At 46.4% G+C, this 22,500-nt stretch overlaps 1 protein-coding gene and 1 long non-coding RNA gene across 2 annotated transcripts in view; both read left to right on the top strand.

Annotated features, from left to right (window-relative positions):
• LOC137095536 (uncharacterized) overlaps window positions 1–22,500 on the top strand; it is a 50,997-nt gene that overhangs the window by 21,945 nt on the left and 6,552 nt on the right. The window lies entirely within an intron of this gene.
• On the top strand, window positions 1,594–21,797 carry LOC132779020 (zinc finger and SCAN domain-containing protein 2-like). Its single transcript, XM_067461463.1, has 2 exons — window positions 1,594–1,651; window positions 20,320–21,797. Exon 2 carries the CDS (start codon window positions 20,501–20,503, stop codon window positions 21,680–21,682), a length of 1,182 nt encoding a protein of 393 aa, XP_067317564.1. The 5' UTR covers window positions 1,594–1,651; window positions 20,320–20,500; the 3' UTR covers window positions 21,683–21,797.

Below are 22,500 nucleotides of genomic sequence, written 5' to 3'. Positions count from 1 at the left end.
TTAGTTCTAATAAAGTGCTTATGGGACTTGGTATTGGAGATTTCCTAATCTGGGAAGGCGCATCGGAACAGTCAGGTCTTCAAGTTCTTTCTGAAGACTGCCAGGGTAGGGGCCTGTCTAAGATCTTTGGGGAGGGTGTTCCAGAGTCAGGGGGCCACCACAAAAAAGGCTCTGTCTTGTGTCCCCACCAACCGCGCTTGCGACGCAGGCGGGATCACGGGCAGGGCCTCTCCAGATGACCGAAATAAATCTACTGCCTTGCTGGTAGGTCCACTTGGCGTTCGAGACGCAGTTCGACCCGGTAGCGGAGCCCACATCAGTATGGGTTAGATTACAGTCAGCCTGGGAGAAGTTAAAACGAGGATTTTCCTTTAAGGAAGAATTTATTGAAGACAGTTGCCTGTCCTTCGTGAGCAAGATTAGGAAGTCACCAGTTGCCCAAAAGCTTGGAATCATTTGCTTAACTTTACTGAAGACGAGAAGTTTCTGTTTGATTGTTCATTCATAAAAGACTTTGTTGTACTTCTCGAGTCATCTAAAGACTGTTTGTGGTGGAAACCTCTGAGAACTTCTCTTTAGGCCCCCTGGCTTCCCGCTGAGCAAAGGTTGCACATCCTGTTCTAAAGACAATTATTTACACGCCCAGCGTGCGACAGAACAGTAGTGAATCAACCAAGTTGGGGGGGGGGGGGAGACGTTGAATGCTCTCATTAAGGAGGCCAGACTTGGTGGAGGTGGTTGACAAGGGCGGAGCTGCAGGCTATTGAAGGCTGCTCTGCCCCCTGCTGTGCTCTTTGCTTCAGCGTGAGCTAGGAGGCAGGTTTCAACCCCCCCCCCCATGAAATTTTCAACCCCCCCCCCCGAAAATTTCAACCCCTCCCGAAATTTTTTTCTGGCTACGGCCCTGCAGGGCAGGCAGAAGACTGGGCGACTTGGAAGGCGCTGAACAGACTGCGTTCTGCACCACGAGATGCAGAGCCAACCTTAAGAAATGGGGCCACAAAGTGGAATCCTCAACATGTGAGTGTGGAGAAGAGCAAACCACTGACCACCTGCTGCAATGCACCCTGAGCCTTGCCACATGCACAATGGGGACCTTCTTGCAGCAACACCAGAAGCACTCCAAGGGGCCAGATACTGGTCAAAGGACATTTAACCAACTACCAAGCTTAGAATCATAGAATCAAAGAGTTGGAAGAGACCTCCTGGGCCATCCAGTCCAACCCCATTCTGCCAAGAAGCAGGAATATTGCATTCAAATCACCCCTGACAGATGGCCATCCAGCCTCTGCTTAAAAGCTTCCAAAGAAGGAGCCTCCACCACACTCCGGGGCAGAGAGTTCCACTGCTGAACGGCTCTCACAGTCAGGAAGTTCTTCCTAATTCTTCCACAGAGCTTGCAAACTCTGTGTTTTGTCTGCTTGTTTGTTTTGTTCTGTTAGAATGTAATACAATGGACTGGTTGCCCCTGACAACACAAATAAAAATAGCAGGGCTTCTCCTCCAGGGAGTCCTTTGCAAAGGCCTTGACCACGCCCCCTTCGCTTCCCATTGGGCGGGAGGGAGGCGCCGACGTCACCCAGGCCCCGCCCCCTTCTCAGTCCCTGCCGCCATTTTGGCGAGGAAGGAAAAGAGGAAGAAGAAGAAGGAGGTGAGTGAGGGCTGTCTTGGGGGGGAGGCCTCCCCTCAAGCAGATCTCCATCCGGGACTCATTTCGGATCTGGAGCAGGAGGACCAAAGGCAGCCAGGGAAGGCAGGCAGGGAGGGAAAGAGGCCTTTCCTAACTCAGCCGCGGCCTCCTCTTTCCTGAGGGACTTCCTCAGGAATGTTTCAGGGTGGGACAAAGGACTGTTGTCTGCTGGAGCTAGGTGTGAATGTTTCAAGTGACCACCTTGATTAGCATATAATGACCTGGCAGTGCCCGGAGCAATCTTTTGTTGAGAGGTGATTAGATGTCCCAGATTGTTTCCTCTCTGTTGTTTTGCTGTTTTAATTTTTTTAGTTTTTTTTAATACTGGTACCCAGATTTAGCACATATTTGCCTTATTGATAAATAGTACATATACATGCAATAGTTAGCAGATAGGTTCTTGTGGGTTTTTTTCGGGCTATAGAGCCATGTTCTAGAGGCATTTCTCCTGACGTTTCGCCTACATCTATGGCAAGCATCCTCAGAGGTTGTGAGGCCTGTTGGAAGTAGGAAAAATTGGTTTATATATCTGTGGAATGGCTGGGGTGGGGCAAAGAGCTCTTCCCTGCTGCAGTTAGGTGTGAATGTTTAGCTGATCACCTTCATTAGCATTTGAAGGCCTGCCTGAGCCTGGGAAAATCTGTTCCTGGGAGGTGTTAATCTGTGCCTGGCTTTTTCCTCTCTGTTGTTTAGCTGTTATAATTTTAGAGTTTTTTAATACTGGTAGCCAGATTTTGTTCATTTTCATGGTCTCTTCCTTTCTGTTGAAATTGTCCACATGCTTGTTGGGTATTTCAGTGGCTTCTCTGTGTCGTCGGACATGGTGGTTGTGAGAGTGGTCCAGCATTTCTGTGCTCTCAAATAATATGCTGTGTCCAGGTTGGTTCATCAGGTGCTCTGCTGTGGCTGATTTCTCTGGTTGGCTACCAGTATTAAAAAATTCTAAAATTACAACAACAGAGAGGAAACAATCTGGGACATCTAATCACCTCTCAACAAAAGTTTGCTGCAGGCACTGTCAGGCCATTATATGCTAATCAAGGTGGTCAGTTGAAACATTCACACCTAGCTCCAGCAGACAAGAGTCCTTTGTCCCACCCTGGTCGTTCCACAGATATATAAACCCCTTTTTCCTAGTTCCAGTAGACCTCACAACCTCTGAGGATGCTTGCCATAGATGCAGGCGAAACGTCAGGAGAGAATGCCTCTAGACCAGTGGTTGTCAACCTGGGGTCCCCAGATGTTTTTGGCCTACATTTCCCAGAAATCCTAACAGCTGGTAAACTGGCTGGGATTTCTGGGATTTGTAGGCCAAAAACATCTGGGGACCCCAGGTTGAGAACCACTGCTCTAGACCATGGCCATATAGCCCGAAAAAACCTACAACAACCCAGTGATTCCGGCCATGAAAGCCTTCGATAATACATTTTGCATAATGTTTATGTGTTATGATTTTGTGTAACTTGCTCTCCAGACACAAGGAGGGGCGGGTAAGGAATGGCAGCATTATTATTGTACTCTCGGAGGCTTTCATGGCCGGGATCACTGGGTTGCTGTGAGTTTTTCGGTTTGTATGGTGAGGGTGTTCCAGCAGCATTTTCTCCTGATGTTTGGCCTGCATCTGTGGCTGGCATCTTCAGGGAATCTGATGGTGATCAAGCAAGTGGGCTGTGAACATTTATATGTCTTCCTGTGGGGTGTTCCAAGCCCACTCCCTGCTCTGGAGGCTTCGGTGGTGCGGAGGAGCCTGAGAACGTGGTTGTTCCAGTGTGCCTTCCCAGAATAAGGAAACTCCCAGCAATATGTCCCTGAATGTACTTTATTAGAGATCTAGGATTGTCTGCACGCCCCATCCCTCTCCGAAAACTCTATCCTAGTCATATCTCATATGTTCATGCTCAGCATTATTTTTTAAATTTTTAAATTACATTTGGCCCAGCCATAGGTTTTTAAACGTCGTTGTGTTACTGTTAATGTTTATTGTTTATCTTCTGTTATGAGTTTTATTTTATTGTATTGTCAAAGGCTTTCATGGCTGGAATCACTAGGTTCTTGTGGGTTTTTTCGGGCTATAGGGCCATGTTATTTTATTGTTTTGTGTTACTGTTGTTTTATTTTATTGTTTTGTGTTACTGTTGTTACTGTGCCTTGCGGGAGTTATCAGCTTTCCTCAGGGCTTGTTGTTGTTGTTGTTCATTCGTTCAGTCGTCTCCGACTCTTCGTGACCTCATGGACCAGTCCACGCCAGAGCTCCCTGTCGGCCGTCACCACCCCTAGCTCCTTCAAGGTCAGTCCAGTCGCTTCAAGGATGCCATCCATCCATCTTGCCCTTGGTCGGCCCCTCTTCCTTTTGTCTTCCACTTTCCCCAGCATCATTGTCTTCTCTAGGCTTTCCTGTCTCCTCATGATGTGGCCAAAGGACTTCATTCCTCAGGGCATGTAAGACATATTTATTTCGATAGGCCTTTGATCTTGCTGTTTTTAAATGGTTTTTAATTGTTTTTAAATTGTGTTAGATTTTAGCCTGTTCTTGTAAGCCGCTCCAAGCCCCAGGGGAGTGGCGGCGTATAAGCTTGAATAATAAATAAATAAATAAATTACAGATGTATTGTGGGCTCGGCCTCATGTAAGCCGCACCGAGTCCCTTGGGGAGATGGTAGCAGGGTATAAATAAAGTTATTATTATTATTATTATTTTTCCAGCAGACCTCACCTCTGAGGATGCTTGCCATAGATGGAGGCGAAATGTCAGGAGAAATGCCTCTAGAACATGGCCATATAGCCCGAAAAAACCCACAAGAACTGAGGATTATTATTATTATTCACTCCCCATACCCAAGCCCCTCCCTGTCCACGCTTCCCTCCACACAAGCTGCATTCCTCACACCCAGGTTGCCCTCCCTCCCCACCCCCTACACTCAAACCGCCCACTCCCCACACACAAGCCCCCAAAATTTGCCACTCCCCCCACCCAAGATCCTCTCTGCCATGTTATGCCCCCTCCCTGCCCCTTCCCCATGTGGAAGCCGCCCTCCCTGCCCACTTCCAATGCCCAAGCCACCCTCAAATCCCACTCTCTCTGCCCTCTCCCCACTCCCAAGCTGTCCTTTCCTGCCCATGCCCTTGCACCCAAGACCCCTCCCTGCCCACGCTTCCCTCCCTGCACACAAGCCACATTCCCCACCTCAAGCTCGTTCTCTCTGCCCACTCCCCACACGCAAGGTGCGCTCCCTGCCCAATCTCCACCCCGAAGACCTCCTTATTTCCCCCTCCCCACACCCAAGACTCTCCCCACAAATGAGCCTTCCTTTCCTGACCACTCCCCACATCCAAAGCCCCTCTAATTTCCCACACGCACACCCAAGCTGCCCTCTCTGCCCACTCCCATGCCCCGCTAACTTTCCCCGTGCAAGCTGCCCTCCCAGCCCACTCCCCACACCTTAGCCCCCTCAGCCCTCCTTGCCCACTCCCCACACCCTCCTCACTTCCTCTGCACAAGCTGCCCCCCTAGAATCATAGAATCATAGAATCAAAGAGTTGGAAGAGACCTCATGGGCCATCCAGTCCAACCCCCTGCCAAGAAGCAGGAATATTGCATTCAAATCACCCCTGACAAATGGCCATCCAGCCTCTGTTTAAAAGCTTCCAAAGAAGGAGCCTCCACCACACTCCGGGGCAGAGAGTTCCACTGCTGAACGGCTCTCACAGTCAGGAAGTTCTTCCTAATGTTCAGATGGAATCTCCTCTCTTGTAGTTTGAAGCCATTGTTCCGCGTCCTAGTCTCCAAGGAAGCAGAAAACAAGCTTGCTCCCTCCTCCCTGTGGCTTCCTCTCACATATTTATACATGGCTATCATATCTCCTCTCAGCCTTCTCTTCTTCAGGCTAAACATGCCCAGTTCCCTAAGCCGCTCCTCATAGGGCTTGTTCTCCAGACCCTTGATCATTTTAGTCGCCCTCCTCTGGACACATTCCAGCTTGTCAATATCCCTCTTGAATTGTGGCGCCCAGAATTGGACACAATATTCCACAATATCCCTGCCCAGTCCCCTCACTTCCCCCTTTCTGCCCACACCCTAGCCCCGCTCAGCCCTCTTTACCCACTCCCCACACCCAAGCACTTCTCACTTCCCCCACGCAAGCTGCCTTCTCTACCCACTCCCTATACCCAAGCCCCAGTTACTTCCCCCACGCAAGTGGGCCCACTCCCCACACCCAAGCTCCCCTCACTTCCCCCACACAAGCTGCCTCCTCCCACTCCCAAGCCCCCCTCACTTCCCATGCGCAAGCTGCCTCCTGCCCACTCCTCACACTCAAGTGCCCCTCACTTCTGCCGTGCAAGCTGCCTTCTCTGCCCACTCCCCACACCCAAGTGCCCCTCACTTCCCCCAGGGAAGTTGTCCTCTCTGCCCACTCCTCACGCTTAAGCCCACTCCCAAGCTTCCCTTCCCCACATCCTGATACCTCTCCCTCCCCACCACCTAAGCTCAAGCTGCCTTCCATGCCCAAGCCCCCCCTTCCCACGTGCAATCTGCCCCCCTGCCCACTCCCCACACCCAAGCCCGCCTCACTTCCCCCAGGGAAGCTTTTTTTTTTTAATAATTTTTAAATTTTCAACTATTACATCTGGCCTGGCCATAGGTTTTTAAATCCTTGCATGTTATTGTTTATATATGATTTATTTAATTGTATTGTTATTTTTTGTTTATTGCTTTCTTGTTTATTGATGTGTTGTTGGGCTTGGACTCATGTAAGCCGCTCCGAGTCCCTTGGGGAGATGGAGACGGGGTATAAATAAAGTATTATTATTATTATTATTATTATTATTATTATTATTATTATTAAGCTGCCCTCTCTGACCACACCCAAGCCCCCCTCACTTCCCCCACGCAAGCTGCCCCCCTCCCACTCTTCACACCCAAGTGCCCCTCACTTCCCACTCCTTTCCGCAAGCTGCCCTCCCAGCCCACTCCCCACACCGAAGCGCCCTAATTTCTCCTCCCACCCAAGCCCCTCCTTGCCCTAGCCCCATTCACAAGCCTCCCTTTCCTGATCACTCCCCACACGCAAGCCCCCTCCCTGCCCACTCCCCACTCGCAAGCTACCCTCCCTGCCGATTTCCCACACCCAAGCCCCCCTCATTTCCCACTCCCCATGCCCAAGCCACCCTCCCTGCCCACTCCCCATGCCCAAGCCTCCCTCAGTTCCCACTCCCCACATCCAAGCCCCTTCTTGCCCTGTCCCCACTCCCAAGCTGCACTTTCCTGCCCACTCCCCACACCCCAGCTGCCCCCCCACTTCCCATGCCCAAGCCCCCCTCCCTGCCCACTCCCCACACCCAACCCCCTCTCTGCCTACTCCCTGGCCCCAGGCTGACCTTTCTTGCCTACTCCACACATCCAAGTGCCCCACTTCCCACTCCGCCCACCCAAGCTGCCCTCCCTGCCCACTCCCCACACCCAAGCTGACCTCCCTGCCCACTCCCGTTGCCCAAGCCGTCCTTTCTGCCCACTCCCCACACCCAAGCTGCCCTCCCTGTCCACTCCCGAAAACCCAACTGCCCTTTCTGTCCACTCCTCCCACCCAAGTCGCCCTCCCTCTGCTCAAGCTGCACTTCCCAAACTGCCCTCCCCATGCCTGGGTCACCATGGCTTGCAAAAGCCTCTTTGAATGTGGATTTACTGCATGGCAGAAGCTGGTGGCCCGTGCGATTGCTTCTGTTGTTGTTGTTGTTGTTGTTGTTGTTGTTGTTGTTGTTGTTATTGTTTGGCTATCTGTTTGGGTGCTTTGACTTGTGCTTTTCCTGCATGGCAGAAGGAGGTTTAGCTGGGTGGCCCCTGGGTTATTCCTATCATTAACATTATTAATATTATTTGAAAGGCTGGGTGGCCATTTGTTGGGGATGACTGTGCTTTTCATAGAATCATAGAGTTGGAAGAGACCTCATGGACCATCCAGTCCAATCCCCTGCCAAGAAATAGGAACATTGCACTCAAATCACCCCTGACAGATGGCCATCCAGCCTCTGCTTAAAAGCCTCCAAAGGAGGAGCCTCCACCACACTCTGGGGCAGAGAGTTCCACTGCTGAACAGCTCTCACAGTCAGGAAGTGCCTCCTCATGTTCAGGTGGAATCTCCTTTCCTGTAGTTTGAAGCCATTACTCTGTGTCCTAGCCTCCAGGGCAGAAGAAAACAAGCCTGCTCCCTCCTCCCTATGAGTTCTTCTCACATATTTATACACCGCCATCATGTCTCCTCTCATCCTTCTCTTCTTCAGGCTAAACATGCCCAGCTCTTTAAGCCGCTCCTCATAGAACTTGTTCTACAAACCCTTCATCATTTTAGTCACCCTTCTCTGGACACATTCCAGTTTGTCAACATCTCTCTTCAATTGAGACACAATATTCCAGGTGTGGTCTAACCAAGGCAGAATAGCACATGGGGAGCATGACTTCCCTGGATCTAGACACTAGACTCCTATTGATGCAGGCCAAAATCCCATTGGCTCTTTTTGCCACCACATGACATCGTTGCATGGCAGAAGGGGGTTGGACTGGGTGGCCCCTGGGTTGCTCCTGTTCTTGTTGTTATTTGAAAATGCCATATGGCCAGTTTATTGTCGAAGGTTTTCGTGGCTGGAATCACTGGGTTGTTGTAGGTTTTTTCGGGCTATATGGCCATGGTCTAGAGGCATTCTCTCCTGACGTTTCGCCTGCATCTATGGCAAGCTTCCTCAGAGGTAGTGAGGTCTGTTGGTACTAGGGGAAAGGGTTTATATATCTGTGGAATGACCAGGGTGGGACAAAGGACTCTTGTCTGCTGGAGCTAGGTGTGAATGTTTCAACTGACCACCTTGATTAGTATACAATGGCCTGACTGTGCCTGGGGCAAACTTTTGTTGAGAGGTAATTTGATGTCCCTGCCTGTTTCCTCTTTGTTGTTGTGCTGTTGCAATTTCAGAGTTTTTTTTAATACTGGTAGCCAGATTTTGTTCATTTTCATGGTTTCCTCTTTTCTGTTGAAGTTGTCCACCTGCTTCTTGTGGATTTCAATGCCTTCTCTGTGTAATCTGACATGGTGGTTGTGAGAGCGGTCCAGCATTTCTGTGTTCTCAAATAAAATGCTGTGTCCAGGTTGGTTCATCAGGTGCTCTGCTATGGCTGATTTCTCTGAAGGAGTCTGCAGTGCCTTTCATGTTCCTTGATTCATGTTTGGGCCAATTGTTGGGGGTGCTTTGACTGTGCCTTCATTGCATGGCAGAAGGGGTTTGGACTGAGTGGCACATGGGATCCTTCATTGAAGTTTGTTTTGGCTAAAATTGTTCTTCCTTTCAAATATTGTATTGTTCTTTCTTTCCATCCTTTTGCTCTACAGACAAGATATGTGCAGTGATCATAGGAATTTTTTATGTTATTTTCAATTTGTTTTACACAAATATTCTCCATCTGTGTTGCCGAAGGCTTTAATGGCCAGAATCACAGGGTTGTGAGTAGAACAAAAACCCAGTTGGCCTGTAGAGCCTGGTTTAGGTGGCTCCGTTCACCTTGGATGGTCAAACATCTGTGCGACGCATGGGGAACAGCCTTGGAGATGGCGTATTGTCTCACTCCAGAAGCGACTTGTAGTATCTCTAGGTTTGGGAGACATGAGGTCCCCATAAATGGACAGTATGATTTAATTTTAATAGAATGTCTTCATTAGTGGTTCTAAACGTTTTTAATGCCACTGCCCCTTGAAACAGTTCATCATGTTGTGGTGACCCCCAACCGTAATACTATTTTCATTGCTACTTCATAACTGTAATTTTGCTACTGTTCTGAATAGTAATGTAAATATCTTGTATTCAAGATGTATTTCTGTTGTTGTAAATTGAACATAATTAAAGCATACTGATTAATCACAAAAACAATAGGTTTGGGGGAGTATGGACAACGGATGTTGGGATTCGGAGTACCTTCAACTGATTCAGCTCAGACTTCCACAGACCACTAAGACCCCCATGAATGACAGATCAGAACCTCCATGACCAACAGAAGGTACTGGAGGGGGTTGGGAGGAATTCAGAGTAACAGGATCCTCGTGTTGCAAGAGACCTCCAAGCTCCATCCAGTCCAACCTGCTTCTGCCATAAGGGAAAAACACAATCAAAGCACTTCTAACAGATTACCATACTTTGCTTAATATATTGTTGTTGTTATTATTATTATTATTAATAATAATAATAATAATAATAATAATAATAGAATCCTAGAGTAGGAAGACACCTCCAAGGGCCATCCAGTCCAACCTCTTTCTGGCATAAGGGAAAAGCACAATCAAAACACTCCTGATAGATGGCCATTTAGACTCTCCGTAATAATAATCATAATAATAATAATATCCTGGGGAAGGAAGAGACCTCCCAAGAGCCATCCACTCCAACCTCCTTCTGCCATAAGGAAAAAGCACAATCAAAGCACTCCTGACAGATGTCCATTCAGACTATCCTTAATAATAATAGAATCCTGGGTTAGTCTGGTGGTATGGAAAATAAAGTAATGAGAAGCAGCCAGGGTTTGAAGCTGCAAGGTTTCCAGTGATATTCATGCTAGCCAAAGCACTAAAAAAAAAGCCTCTTTGAAACAAAGCATGGGTGGCCATCTGTCGGGGGTGCTTTGAATGTGATTTTCCTGCTTCTTGACAGAATGGGGTTGGCCAGGATGGCCCACCAGGTGTCTTCCAACTCTAGGACTCTCTGATTCTGTATTCTTCTCTTCCCTTCACCAGTTTCCTCCTTCCTTTCTTCCTTCCTCCCTCCCTCCCTCCCTTTCATCTTCCATTCCTTTCCTCTCCCATTCCTGCCTCCTTCCCTTCCTTCCACTTTCTCTCCACCTTTCCTTTCAATCATATTATTCTCTTCTCTTCACCAATCCTTTTCTTTCTTTCTTCTGTCCTTTCCCTTTATTTCCCTTCCGTCCATCCGTCCATCCTTCCTTCTGGGGCAGTTTGTAAGGGTTTTTAAGGCAGGGGCATTTGGGGGGATGGAAGAGGAAATGTGGAGCCCAAGTGGGGGAGTTGCTGGTCTTCCCATAGTTCGCATTCTCCCTTCACCCAATGGGTCCGGGGTGGGGAGGGGGGGCAGCCTCTCGTACAGTCAGGCTTGCCTTGCAATCCTTTGGTCTTGGGGGAGGGGTTGCCTGGTGGCCACATGGGCCTCATGGAGTGTCTGCGGTGGCTCCAGCTGCTGCTGGGGTTTGCCTTGCCAAGCCCCCCACGGCTGCCGAAGGGCCAGGCCTTCTCCTTCCTTCCCTCATTCCTTTCCTCAATCCCTTCCCTCTCCAAAAGAAAGAGGAATGTGCCTTCCTGCATGGAAAGGAACTCCATAGCTAGGCTTCTCTTCCCTCACAATGGTAGGTGCTTAATTCTTGCTTGCTTGGGCAGGGGGTGCTTTTGCGCATGCTCTGTAAGGTATTCTTTTTTGGGGGAGTTTTAAGTTATTCCCCCTTCATTTTTGAAGGTTTTTTGATTGAAGGACATAGATTGGATTGGTATGTGTTCTGCTGCCAAGTTTGGTGACATTTGGTCCAGTAATTTTGTTGCTTTTAATGTCCTACAAATGGAGCACACACACATATACATACATACATACATACATACATATATATATGTATAATGTTCGTTTGTGGGATTAACATAACGCCAAAAACCACTGGACAAATTGCAACCAAATTTGGACAAAAGACACCTATTAACCCAAGGAGCGACCATCACTAAAAAAAAAATTAATTTTGTCATTTGGGAGTTGTAGTTGCTGGGATTTATAGTACACCTACAATGAAAGAGCATTCTGAACTCCACCAATGATGGAATTGAACCAAACGTGGCACACACAGGACCCATGACCCATAGAAAACACTAGAAGGGTTTGGTGTGCATTGACCTTGAGTTTGGGAGTTGCAGTTCACCTACATCCAGAGAGCACTTTGGACTCAGACAATGATGGATCTGGACCAAACTGGGCACGAATATTCCATATGCCCAAATATGAACACAGATGGAGTTTGGGAAAAATAGACATTGACATTTGGGAGTTATAGTTACTGGGATTTATAGTTCACCTACAATCAAAGTGACTGCAGTGACCTTGAAGGAGCTGGGGGTGGTGATGGCCGACAGGGAGCTCTGACGTGGGCTGGTCCATGAAGTCACGAACAGTCAGAAACGACTGAACGAATGAACAACAACAGAACAAAGAGCATTCTGAACCCCACCAATGACAGAACTGGGTAAACTTCCCACACAGAACCCCCATGACCGTCAGAAAATACTTAAGGCCATCCAGTCCAACTCCCTTCATGAGGGCAAGAAAACTTAATCAAAGCCCTCCTGACAAAGAGGGCTCCTGACAACTCCCAAACTCAAGGTCAATGCCCACTAAACCCTTCTAGTTATTCTGTTCGTCATGGGAGTCCTCCGTGCCACGTTTAGTTCAATTCCATCATTGGTGGAGTTCAGAATGCTCTTGGATTGTAGATAAACTATAAATCCCAGCAACTACAACTCCCAAATGACAAAATCGATTTTTTGAGTGAAAGTCACTCCTTGGGTTAGTAAATGTCTTGTGGCCAAATTTGGTGGCAATTCGTCCAATTGTTTTTGAGTTACGTTAATCCCACAAACGAACATTACATTTTTATTTATATAGACTAGCTGTACCCGGCCACACATTGCTGTGGCCCATTGTGGAGAAATGGGAAAGAAAGAAAAGAGGAAGAGCTGGTTTCTAAGCTATCAATACACAACTGAAGTGGCAAAGTGTCAACCTAATATAGGCCCATTTCAGTCTCCTCGAGGCCAAAAGGTTATATGGATTTGTGGAAGGGCTCTGGGTTACCTGAGTCCATACTGCCATAGTTGTTTGGGTCGTCCTTTTTTCCCTTCTTGAAGATTGGGACCACATTGGCCCTCCTCCAATCTGCTGGAACTTCTCCCGTTCTCCAAGAACTCTCAAAGTTGGCAACCATCTTTGAGAGTTCTTGGAGAACGGGAGAAGTTCCAGCAGATTGGAGGAGGGCCAATGTGGTCCCAATCTTCAAGAAGGGAAAAAGGGATGACCCAAACAACTACCGTCCGGTCAGCCTCACGTCGATACCGGGCAAGATTCTGGAAAAGATTCTTAAGGAAGCGGTCTGCAAACACTTAGAAACAAATGCAGTCATCGCTAATAGTCAACATGGATTTATCAAAAACAAGTCATGCCAGACTCATCTGATCTCTTTCTTCGATAGAGCTACAAGCTGGGTAGATGCGGGAAATGATGCCGTGGATGGAGCGTACCTAGATTTCAGGAAGGCCTTCGACAAGGTCCCCCATGACCTTCTGGCAAGGAAACTAGTCCAATGTGGGCTAGGCAAAACTACGGTGAGGTGGATCTGTAATTGGTTAAGTGGACGAACACAGAGAGTGCTCACTAATGCTTCCTCTTCATCTTGGAAAGAAGTGACAAGTGGAGTGCCACAAGCAGGGTTCCGTCCTGGGCCCGGTCCTGTTCAACATCTTTATTAACGACTTAGATGAAGGGCTAGAAGGCAGGATCATCAAGTTTGCAGACGACACCAAATTGGGAGGGATAGCCAATAGTCCAGAGGACAGGAGCAGGATTCAAAACGATCTTGACAGATTAGAGAGATGGGCCAAAACTAACAAAATGAAGTTCAACAGTGACAAATGCAAGATACTCCACTTTGGCAGAAAAAATGAAATGCAAAGATACAGAATGGGGGACAATGCCTGGCTCGAGAGCTGGACGTGTGAAAAAGATCTTGGAGTCCTCGTGGACAACAAGTTAAACATGAGCCAACAATGAGATGTGGCGGCAAAAAAAGCCAATGGGATTTTGGCCTGCATCAATAGGAGCATAGTGTCTAGATCTAAGGAAGTAATGCTACCCCTCCTTTCTGCTTTGGTGGAGGCTCCTTCTTTGGAAGCTTTTAAACAGAGGCTGGATGGCCATTTGTCAGGGGTGATTTGAATGCAATATTCCTGCTTCTTGGCAGAATGGGGTTGGACTGGATGGCCCATGAGGTCTCTTCCAACTCTTTGATTCTATGATTCTATATAACCCAGTTCAAAGTTATTATATAGGTATTATTATTATTATTATTATTATTATTATTATAGATGTATAGATATTATAGGCATGTAGATATTATTATTATGGACACAGATATTAAAGACATATAGGTATTATTATATATGTTATTTATTTATTTATTTACTTCCTATAAAAAGCATTGCATAAATTAGTCTAAAACTGATAATAAAAATAGAAGGAGCACAAGGGCTAAATATCTTTTGAGCAAAAACGGGCAACAGATGTATGAATGTTATTACAGACGTAGAATCATAGAATCATAGAATTAAAGAGTTGGAAGAGACCTCATGGGCCATCCAGTCCAACCCCCTGCCAAGAAGCAGGAATATTGCATTCAAATCACCCCTGACAGATGGCCATCCAGCCTCTGCTTAAAAGCTTCCAAAGAAGGAGCCTCCACCACACTCCGGGGCAGAGAGTTCCACTGCTGAACGGCTCTCACAGTCAGGAAGTTCTTCCTAATGTTCAGATGGAATCTCCTCTCTTGTAGTTTGAAGCCATTGTTCCGCATCCTAGTCTCCAAGGAAGCAGAAAACAAGCTTGCTCCCTCCTCCCTGTGGCTTCCTCTCACATATTTATACATGGCTATCATATCTCCTCTCAGCCTTCTCTTCTTCAGGCTAAACATGCCCAGTTCCCTAAGCCGCTCCTCATAGGGCTTGTTCTCCAGACCCTTGATCATTTTAGTCGCCCTCCTCTGGACACATTCCAGCTTGTCAATATCTCTCTTGAATTGTGGTGCCCAGAATTGGACACAATATTCCAGGTGTGGTCTAACCAAAGCAGAATAGAGGGGTAGCATTACTTCCTTAGATCTAGACACTATGCTCCTCTTGATGCAGGCCAAAATCCCATTGGCTTTTTTTGCCGCCACGTCACATTGTTGGCTCATGTTTAACTTGTTGTCCACGAGGACTCCAAGATCTTTTTCACACGTACTGCTCTCGAGCCGGGCGTCACCCATTCTGTATCTTTGCATTTCGTTTTTTCTGCCAAAGTGGAGCATCTTGCATTTGTCGCTGTTGAACTTCATTTTGTTCAACATCTCTCTAATCTGTCAAGATCGTTTTGAATTCTGCTCCTGTCCTCTGGACTATTGGCTATCCCTCCCAATCTGGTGTCGTCTGCAAACTTGATGATCATGCCTTCTAGCCCTTCATCTAAGTCATTAATAAAGATGTTGAACAGGACCGGGCCCAGGACGGAACCCTGCGGCACTCCACTTGTCACTTCTTTCCAAGATGAAGAGGAAGCATTAGTGAGCACTCTCTGTGTTCGTCCACTTAACCAATTACAGATCCACCTCACCGTAGTTTTGCCTAGCCCACATTGGACAAGTTTCCTTGCCAGAAGGTCATGGGGGACCTTGTCGAAGGCCTTACTGAAATCCAGGTACGCTACATCCACGGCATTCCCCGCATCTACCCAGCTTGTAGCTCTATCGAAGAAAGAGATCAGATTAGTCTGGCATGACTTGTTTTTGATAAATCCATGTTGACTATTAGCGATGACTGCATTTGTTTCTAAGTGTTTGCAGACCACTTCCTTAACAATCTTTTCCAGAATCTTGCCCGGTATCGACGTGAGGCTGACCGGACGGTAGTTGTTTGGGTCATCCTTTTTTCCCTTCTTGAAGATTGGGACCACATTGGCCCTCCTCCAATCTGCTGGAACTTCTCCCGTTCTCCAAGAACTCTCAAAGATGGTTGCCAATGGTTCCGAAATGACTTCCGCTAGTTCCTTCAATACTCTGGGGTGTAGTTGATCTGGCCCTGAAAGGGGACTTGAACTCATTAAGAGCGGCCAGGTATTCCTGGACGACTTCTTTCCCAATTTGGGGTTGGATGTCCTCCAAACCCTCATCCACTCCATCTTGCTGAGGTTGAAAACTCTCTTTTTGTGAGAAGACCGAGGCAAAGAAGGCATTAAGTAGTTCTGCCTTTTCCCTATCCCCTGTCAGCATTGCCCCATCTTCTCCTCGAAGAGGTCCTATCGCCTCCTTGTTTTTCCTTTTTCTACTGACATAAGAATAGAAGCCCTTTTTATTGTTTTTAATGTCCCTGGCAAGTCTGAGCTCGTTTTTTGCTTTAGCCTTGCGGACCTTTTCCCTACAGGTGTTGGCTATTTGTTTGAATTCTTCTTTGGTGATTTCTCCCTTTTTCCACTTCTTGTGCATGTCTCTTTTGTGTCTTAGCACAGTTAGAAGTTCTTTGGACATCCATTCTGGCTTCTTTGCACTTGTCCTATTTTTTCTCTTTGTTGGCACAGTTTGCAATTGCGCCTTGAGTATTTCACTCTTGAGAAATTCCCATCCATCCGTAACTCCCTTGTCTTTTAGTATCTGTGTCCACGGAATGCTGCTCAGCGTTTCCTTCATTTTTTGGAAATCAGCTCTCCTAAAGTCCAAAATGCGGGTTTGACTTGTCTTAGTTTCGGCCTTCCTTTGTACCTCAAATTGCAGGAGCACATGGTCACTTGCCCCTAAGGATCCTACCACTTCGACCGCATCGATCAGGTCCTCCGCATTTGTTAAGATGAGATCAAGAGTAGTCAATCCCCTTGTTGCTTCTTCTACCTTCTGGACCATGAAATTGTCTGCAAGGCAAGCGAGGAATTTGTTGGACCTTGTACTCTTGGCCGAGTTTGTTTTCCAGCAAATATCGGGATAGTTGAAGTCGCCCATGACTACTACATCTCTTCTCTGTGCATGTTTGGTCAACTGTTGGCAGAAGACTTCATCAAGTTCTTCCTCCTGGCTTGGGGGTCTGTAGTAGACGCCTACAACGACATCTTTTTGAGTCCCAGTTCCCTTGATTCTTATCCAGATGATTTCAAGCTGGTTTCCCAGATTGCTGTCTTGAGTCTCTTCTGTAGCATAAGAGTTTTTGACATATAAGGCTACTCCGCCTCCTCTCCCCTTTGTTCGGTCTCTGTGAAAGAGGTTATACCCCAATAGATATATATAGATATTATTATAGGCATATAGATGATATTATTATTATTATTGTAATAGACATATATTATTATAACCATATAGGTATTATTATCATTATAGATGTATAGATATTATTAACATACAGGCTTCCTCTGTCAACTCCAGCTCCCTATGCGGGGACATGAGAGAAGCCTCCCACAAGTATAGGAAAACAACAAAACATTCAGGCAACGTCCCCTGGGCAACGCCCTTGCAGACGGCCAATTCTCTCAAACCAGAAGCGACTTGCAGTTTCTCAAGTCACTCCTGAGATGAAAAAAAAATTACAGAGGTATAGATATTTTCATTCGTATTTATTTATTTATTTGTCGTGTCAGAGCAACCAGTCCATTATATTACATTTCTAACAGAACAAAGCAAGCAAACAGAAAAATACAAAACTTGTGAGTTTGGTAGTTGGTTAAGTGTCCTTTGACCAGTATCTGGCCACTTGGAGTGCTTCTGGTGTTGCTGCAAGGTGGTCCTCCATTGTGCATGTGGCAAGGCTCAGGTTGCATTGCAGCAGGTGGTCAGTGGTTTGCTCTTCTCCACACTCGCATGTCGAGGATTCCACTTTGTAGCCCCATTTCTGAAGGTTGGCTCTGCATCTCGTGGTGCCAGAGCGCAGTCTGTTCACTGCCTTCCAAGTCGCCCAGTCTTCTGTGTGCCCAGGAGGGAGTCTCTCATTTGGTATCAGCCATTGGTTGAGGTTCTGGGTTTGAGCCTGCCACTTTTGGACTCCCGCTTGCTGAGGTGTTCCAGTGAGTGTCTCTGTAGATCTTAGAAAACTATGTCTAGATTTAAGTTGTTGATGTGCTGGCTGATACCCAAATAGGGGATGAGCTGGAGATGTCTCTACCTTGGTCCTTTCACTAGTATTGACATTAGTATTGACATAGATATTCTTATAGGCATATAGATATTATTATTATTGATATGATATTGCTATTATTATTACAGAGGTATAGATATTTTATTATTATAGACGTAGATATTATTATAGTCATATAGGTATTATTATAGATATATAGATATTATTGACAGACAGATATTATTATTAGAGACCTATAGATATTATTAGAGGCATCTAGACATTAGTATTACAGTTTTGCAGCTATTATTATAGACATGTAGATATTATTGTTATAGACATATAGATATTATTACAATAGACCTATAGATATTATTATTACAGATATAGATATTAATATTAAAGACTAATAGATATTATTATGATAGATATATAGATATTATTATTGTAGATATTGTAGCCTAGGGTTGCTATAAAGTAAAAATGGATGGCCATCCATCGGGAGATCTTTGATTGTGCCTTCCTGGACAGCCTTTCCTAAGTTACAGAGCATGTGTTTCCTGTTTCGTCCTTTCTTTGAGTACTGGACTTCATTTCCCAGAATTCTTTCCCATAACTCAATATGGGAGAGCTTTTTGAGAGCTGAAGTGTGTAGAGATATGTGTGTGTTTACACACATATACACACACATACAGAATCCCTCTGCTGCGAGTTCCCAGCAGCCCAATGGAGGCGACTCCATGCTGCCGACCCAGAGCCCCAAGTCTCAGGCAGCTATGAGTTCTGTTAATCCCACAAACAAACAAATTGTGTCCAATTCTGGGCACCACAATTCAAGAGAGATATTGACAAGCTGGAATGTGTCCAGAGGAGGGCGACTAAAATGATCAAGGGTCTGGACAACAAGCCCTATGAGGAGCGGCTTAAGGAGCTGGGCATGTTTAGCCTGAAGAAGAGAAGGCTGAGAGGAGATATGATGAGGGCCATGGATAAATATGTGAGAGGAAGCCACAGGGAGGAGGAGGGAGCAAGCTTGTTTTCTGCTTCCCTGGAGACTAGGACGCAATGGAACAATGGCTTCAAACTCCAAGAAAGGAGATTCCATCTGAACACGAGGAAGAACCTGACTGTGAGAGCCATTCAGCAGTGGAACTTTCTGCCCCAAAGTGTGGTGGAGGCTCCTTCTTTGGAAGCTTTTAAACAGAGGCTGGGTGACCATCTATCAGGGGTGATTTGAATGCAATATGTTGTCCGGATGCCCGACCACCGTCTCCCAAAACAGCTGCTCTACTCCGAACTCAAGAATGGAAAACGGAATGTTGGAGGGCAAGAAAAGAGATTTAAAGATGGGCTCAAAGCCAACCTTAAAAACTCTGGCATCGACACTGAGTACTGGGAAGCCCTGGCCCTTGACCGCTCCAGCTGGAGGTCAGCTGTGACCAGCAGTGCTGCAGAATTTGAGGAGGCACGAGTGGAAGGTGAACGAGAGAAACGTGCCAAGAGGAAGGCGCGTCAAGCCAACCCCGTCCGAGACCGCCTTCCACCTGGAAACCAATGCCCTCACTGCGGAAGAAGATGCAGAGCAAGAATAGGGCTCCACAGCCACATACGGACCCACAACATACATACATACATACATACACACACACACACACACACATATATATAATAAAGCATAAAGAAATTAAACATATACAAACAAAGGGGTCCCAAGGATAGTGGTAGAGTTGATCCCACAGAGACCTACCACGTGACTTGGGCACCCACAGAGCAAGAAAGGTGAAATAAAGGCAAAAAGCAAGGTCATCATGCACATGAGGGTCCCGTGGGGGTAAGGTAGTGCAGACATTAGACAGGCTGACCCGTGAGTGTCGAGGGAGATCCTCTGGACCCCCATATTCACAGGGGGTTGGGTTGACATGGATAATGGGTTATAGGGTTAGGCGCAAGGGAAGGCATTATGGGGTAGGTTTGTTGAGAGATGAAAGAGGTACAGATCTGCGGATAAGTGAATGTCAGTAAATGGCAAGGGTAAAAGGTGGGTTGGTTGCCTTCTGGTGCTCCTGGATTGTTTGGGAGGCAGCGATGGGGTATTTGTGGGGTAGCATCTGGCATACAAGGTTATGAACTGTCTCTGTCCCGAGAGTCCTGGAGAGTCCTGGAGGGCGGTAATCCATGTGGCCTGAGCTGTTGCCGGCAGTGTGGAGGAATGTGGAAGTGAGGGGAAAGAAAAGATTTCATGCAGCAAAGAAGATGGAGAAGCAAAAGTTAAGGATAACTTCATTTTATTAAGGGGTTTTAGACCATAGCAGGGTTAAGAGGTGTTCTCTGGACTGGTGGCTGCTGCTGGATTTCCCCAGACCTCTGGATGTTCACAGCATTCATTTAGATAAAAATAAAATCCACGTTAACCCACAAAATGCTCCGCAATGGTACCAAGGCCATAAATTTGATAATTTGATTTGGGGGGGTGTCACCATGCTCGATATCATCTCCCTCCTTCCTTTTTCTTCTTTCTTTCTGGATTCATTCCCTTTTTAAAGAATCAGTGATTTCCTTTGCTGGTATCTGTGTAAGTGCTTGAGACGTTGTCTGCATTTCTTGGTGTTTCTCTTTCAGCATAGCTCATGAAGGGAAATGGTTGGGGGGGGGATCTTGGAGGTAAAGTAGGTTTCTGACTCATTATTGATCTTTTGCTTCTATCTTGACTAGGGGAACGAGAATCCTATGAAGCTACCTCTTGCCTGCGGTAAGGAAACCAATAATACAGGAAGAAGGAGCAATCTTTTCAAGGTGGTGATCTTGTTCAATTCTTGACGTCACTTACAAAGAAGAAAGGAACCAAGAAGAGCCAACTATCTGTATTGTAATTTGGCACCAAGCCACTGTTGACATGAAGGGAAAAGCAGTGAAATGCCTTGAGTGTGGAAAGAGTTTCACTCGGAGGTATCATCTCCAGAATCATAAAAGGACTCACACTGGGGAGAAACCCTATAAATGCCTGGAGTGTGGAAAGAGTTTCACTCAGAAGTATCTACTGCAGCAACATGAAGGTACTCACACTGGGGAGAAGCCCTATGAATGCCTAGAATGTGGAAAGAGCTTCACTTTTTCTTCAACTCTACATTCTCATAAAAAAACTCACACTGGGGAGAAGTCCTATGAATGCTTGAAGTGTGGAAAGAGTTTCTCTCGGAGGGAACATCTCCAGAATCATGAAAGGACTCACACTGGGGAGAAACCCTATAAATGCCTGGAGTGTGGAAAGGGTTTTGCTCGAAGAGAATCTCTGAAGAAACATGAAATGATTCACACCGGGGAGAAACCCTATAAATGCCTGGAGTGTGGAAAGAGCTTCAATCAGAACCAAAATCTATGTTCACATCAAAGGATTCATAATATGGAGAAACCGTATAAATGCCTAGAATGTGGAAAGAGCTTCACTCAGAGTTCAGGACTACGTGCGCATCAAAGGATTCACACTGGAGAGAAACCCAACACATGCCTGGAGTGTGGGAAGAGTTTCACTCAGAGTGCAAATCTATATTTACATCAAAGAACTCACAATATGGAGAAACCTTATACGTGCCTGGAATGTGGACAGAGCTTCAATCAGCGTTCATGTCTACTTTCACATCAAATGAATCACACTGGGGAGAAACCATATAAATGCCTGGAATGTGGAAAAAGCTTCAATCGGAGTTCAAGTCTACATTCACATCAAAGGACACATACTGGAGAGAAACCCTACAAATGCCTTGAGTGTGGACAGAGCTTCACTGTTAATTCAAGTCTACATAGACATCGAAGGATTCATACTGGGGAGAAACCCTATACATGTCTGGAGTGTGGAAAGAGCTTCCCCCAAAAATCAAATCTACGTTATCATCAAAGAATCCACACTGGGGAGAAACCTTATAAATGCTTTGAGTGTGGAAAGAGCTTCACCCATACTTCAGGTCTACATAATCATCAAAGGACCCACACTGGGGAGATTCCGTATAAATGCCTGGAGTGTGGACAGAGCTTCACTCGGAGTTCAGGTCTACGTTCACACCAAAAGACACACTGGTGAGAAACCCTATAAAAGCCTGGACTGTGAACTGAGCTTGAGAGTGGAAATTTAGATTCGCATCAAAGGACTCACACTGGGGAGAAACCCTATATATGCCTGGTGTGTGGACAAAACTTCACTCATCAATCAAGTCTAGGTTCACACCAAAGAACTCACACTGGGGAGAAACCCTTTAAATGTCTGGAGTGTGGACACAGCTTCACTCGGAGTTCAGGTCTAGGTTCACATCAAAGGACTCATACTGGAGAGAAACCCTACAAGTGCCTTGAGTGTGGACAGAGCTTCACTGTTAATTCAAGTCTACATAGACATCGAAGGACTCACACTGGGGAGAAACCCTATACATGTCTAGAGTGTGGGCAGAACTTCTCAATTAAATCAAGTCTAGGTTCACATCAAAGAACTCACACTAGGGAGAAACCCTATAAGTGCCTGGGGTGTGGACAGAGCTGCACTCAGAGTTCAGGTCTACATTCACACCAAAAGACCCACACTGGGGAGAAACCCTGAAAATGCCTGGAGTGTGGACTGAGCTTCACTTTGAGTACCGTATATTCTGGCATATAAGACTACTTTTTAACCCAAGAAAATCTTCTCAAAAGTCAGGGGTCATCCAATACGTGGGAGTTGTCTTATACACGGGAGTCGTCTTATACGCTGGAGTAGCCCTATGCATGGGAGTCATCTTATATTCGGGGGTAGTTTTATACACTGGAAGTCGTCTTATAGAGCGGATGCTGAAACTTCCAATCCGGATTGGAGAATCTGTGGTTGTTGCATATTGTGGGGAATCTCAAAAATGGGAGTGGCTTTGCCCC

The sequence above is a fragment of the Anolis sagrei genome, chromosome 1, assembly GCF_037176765.1.
Source record: "Anolis sagrei isolate rAnoSag1 chromosome 1, rAnoSag1.mat, whole genome shotgun sequence".
NCBI classification, from domain to species: domain Eukaryota; kingdom Metazoa; phylum Chordata; class Lepidosauria; order Squamata; family Dactyloidae; genus Anolis; species Anolis sagrei.
This window is presented reverse-complemented; position numbering and strand designations above follow the sequence as displayed.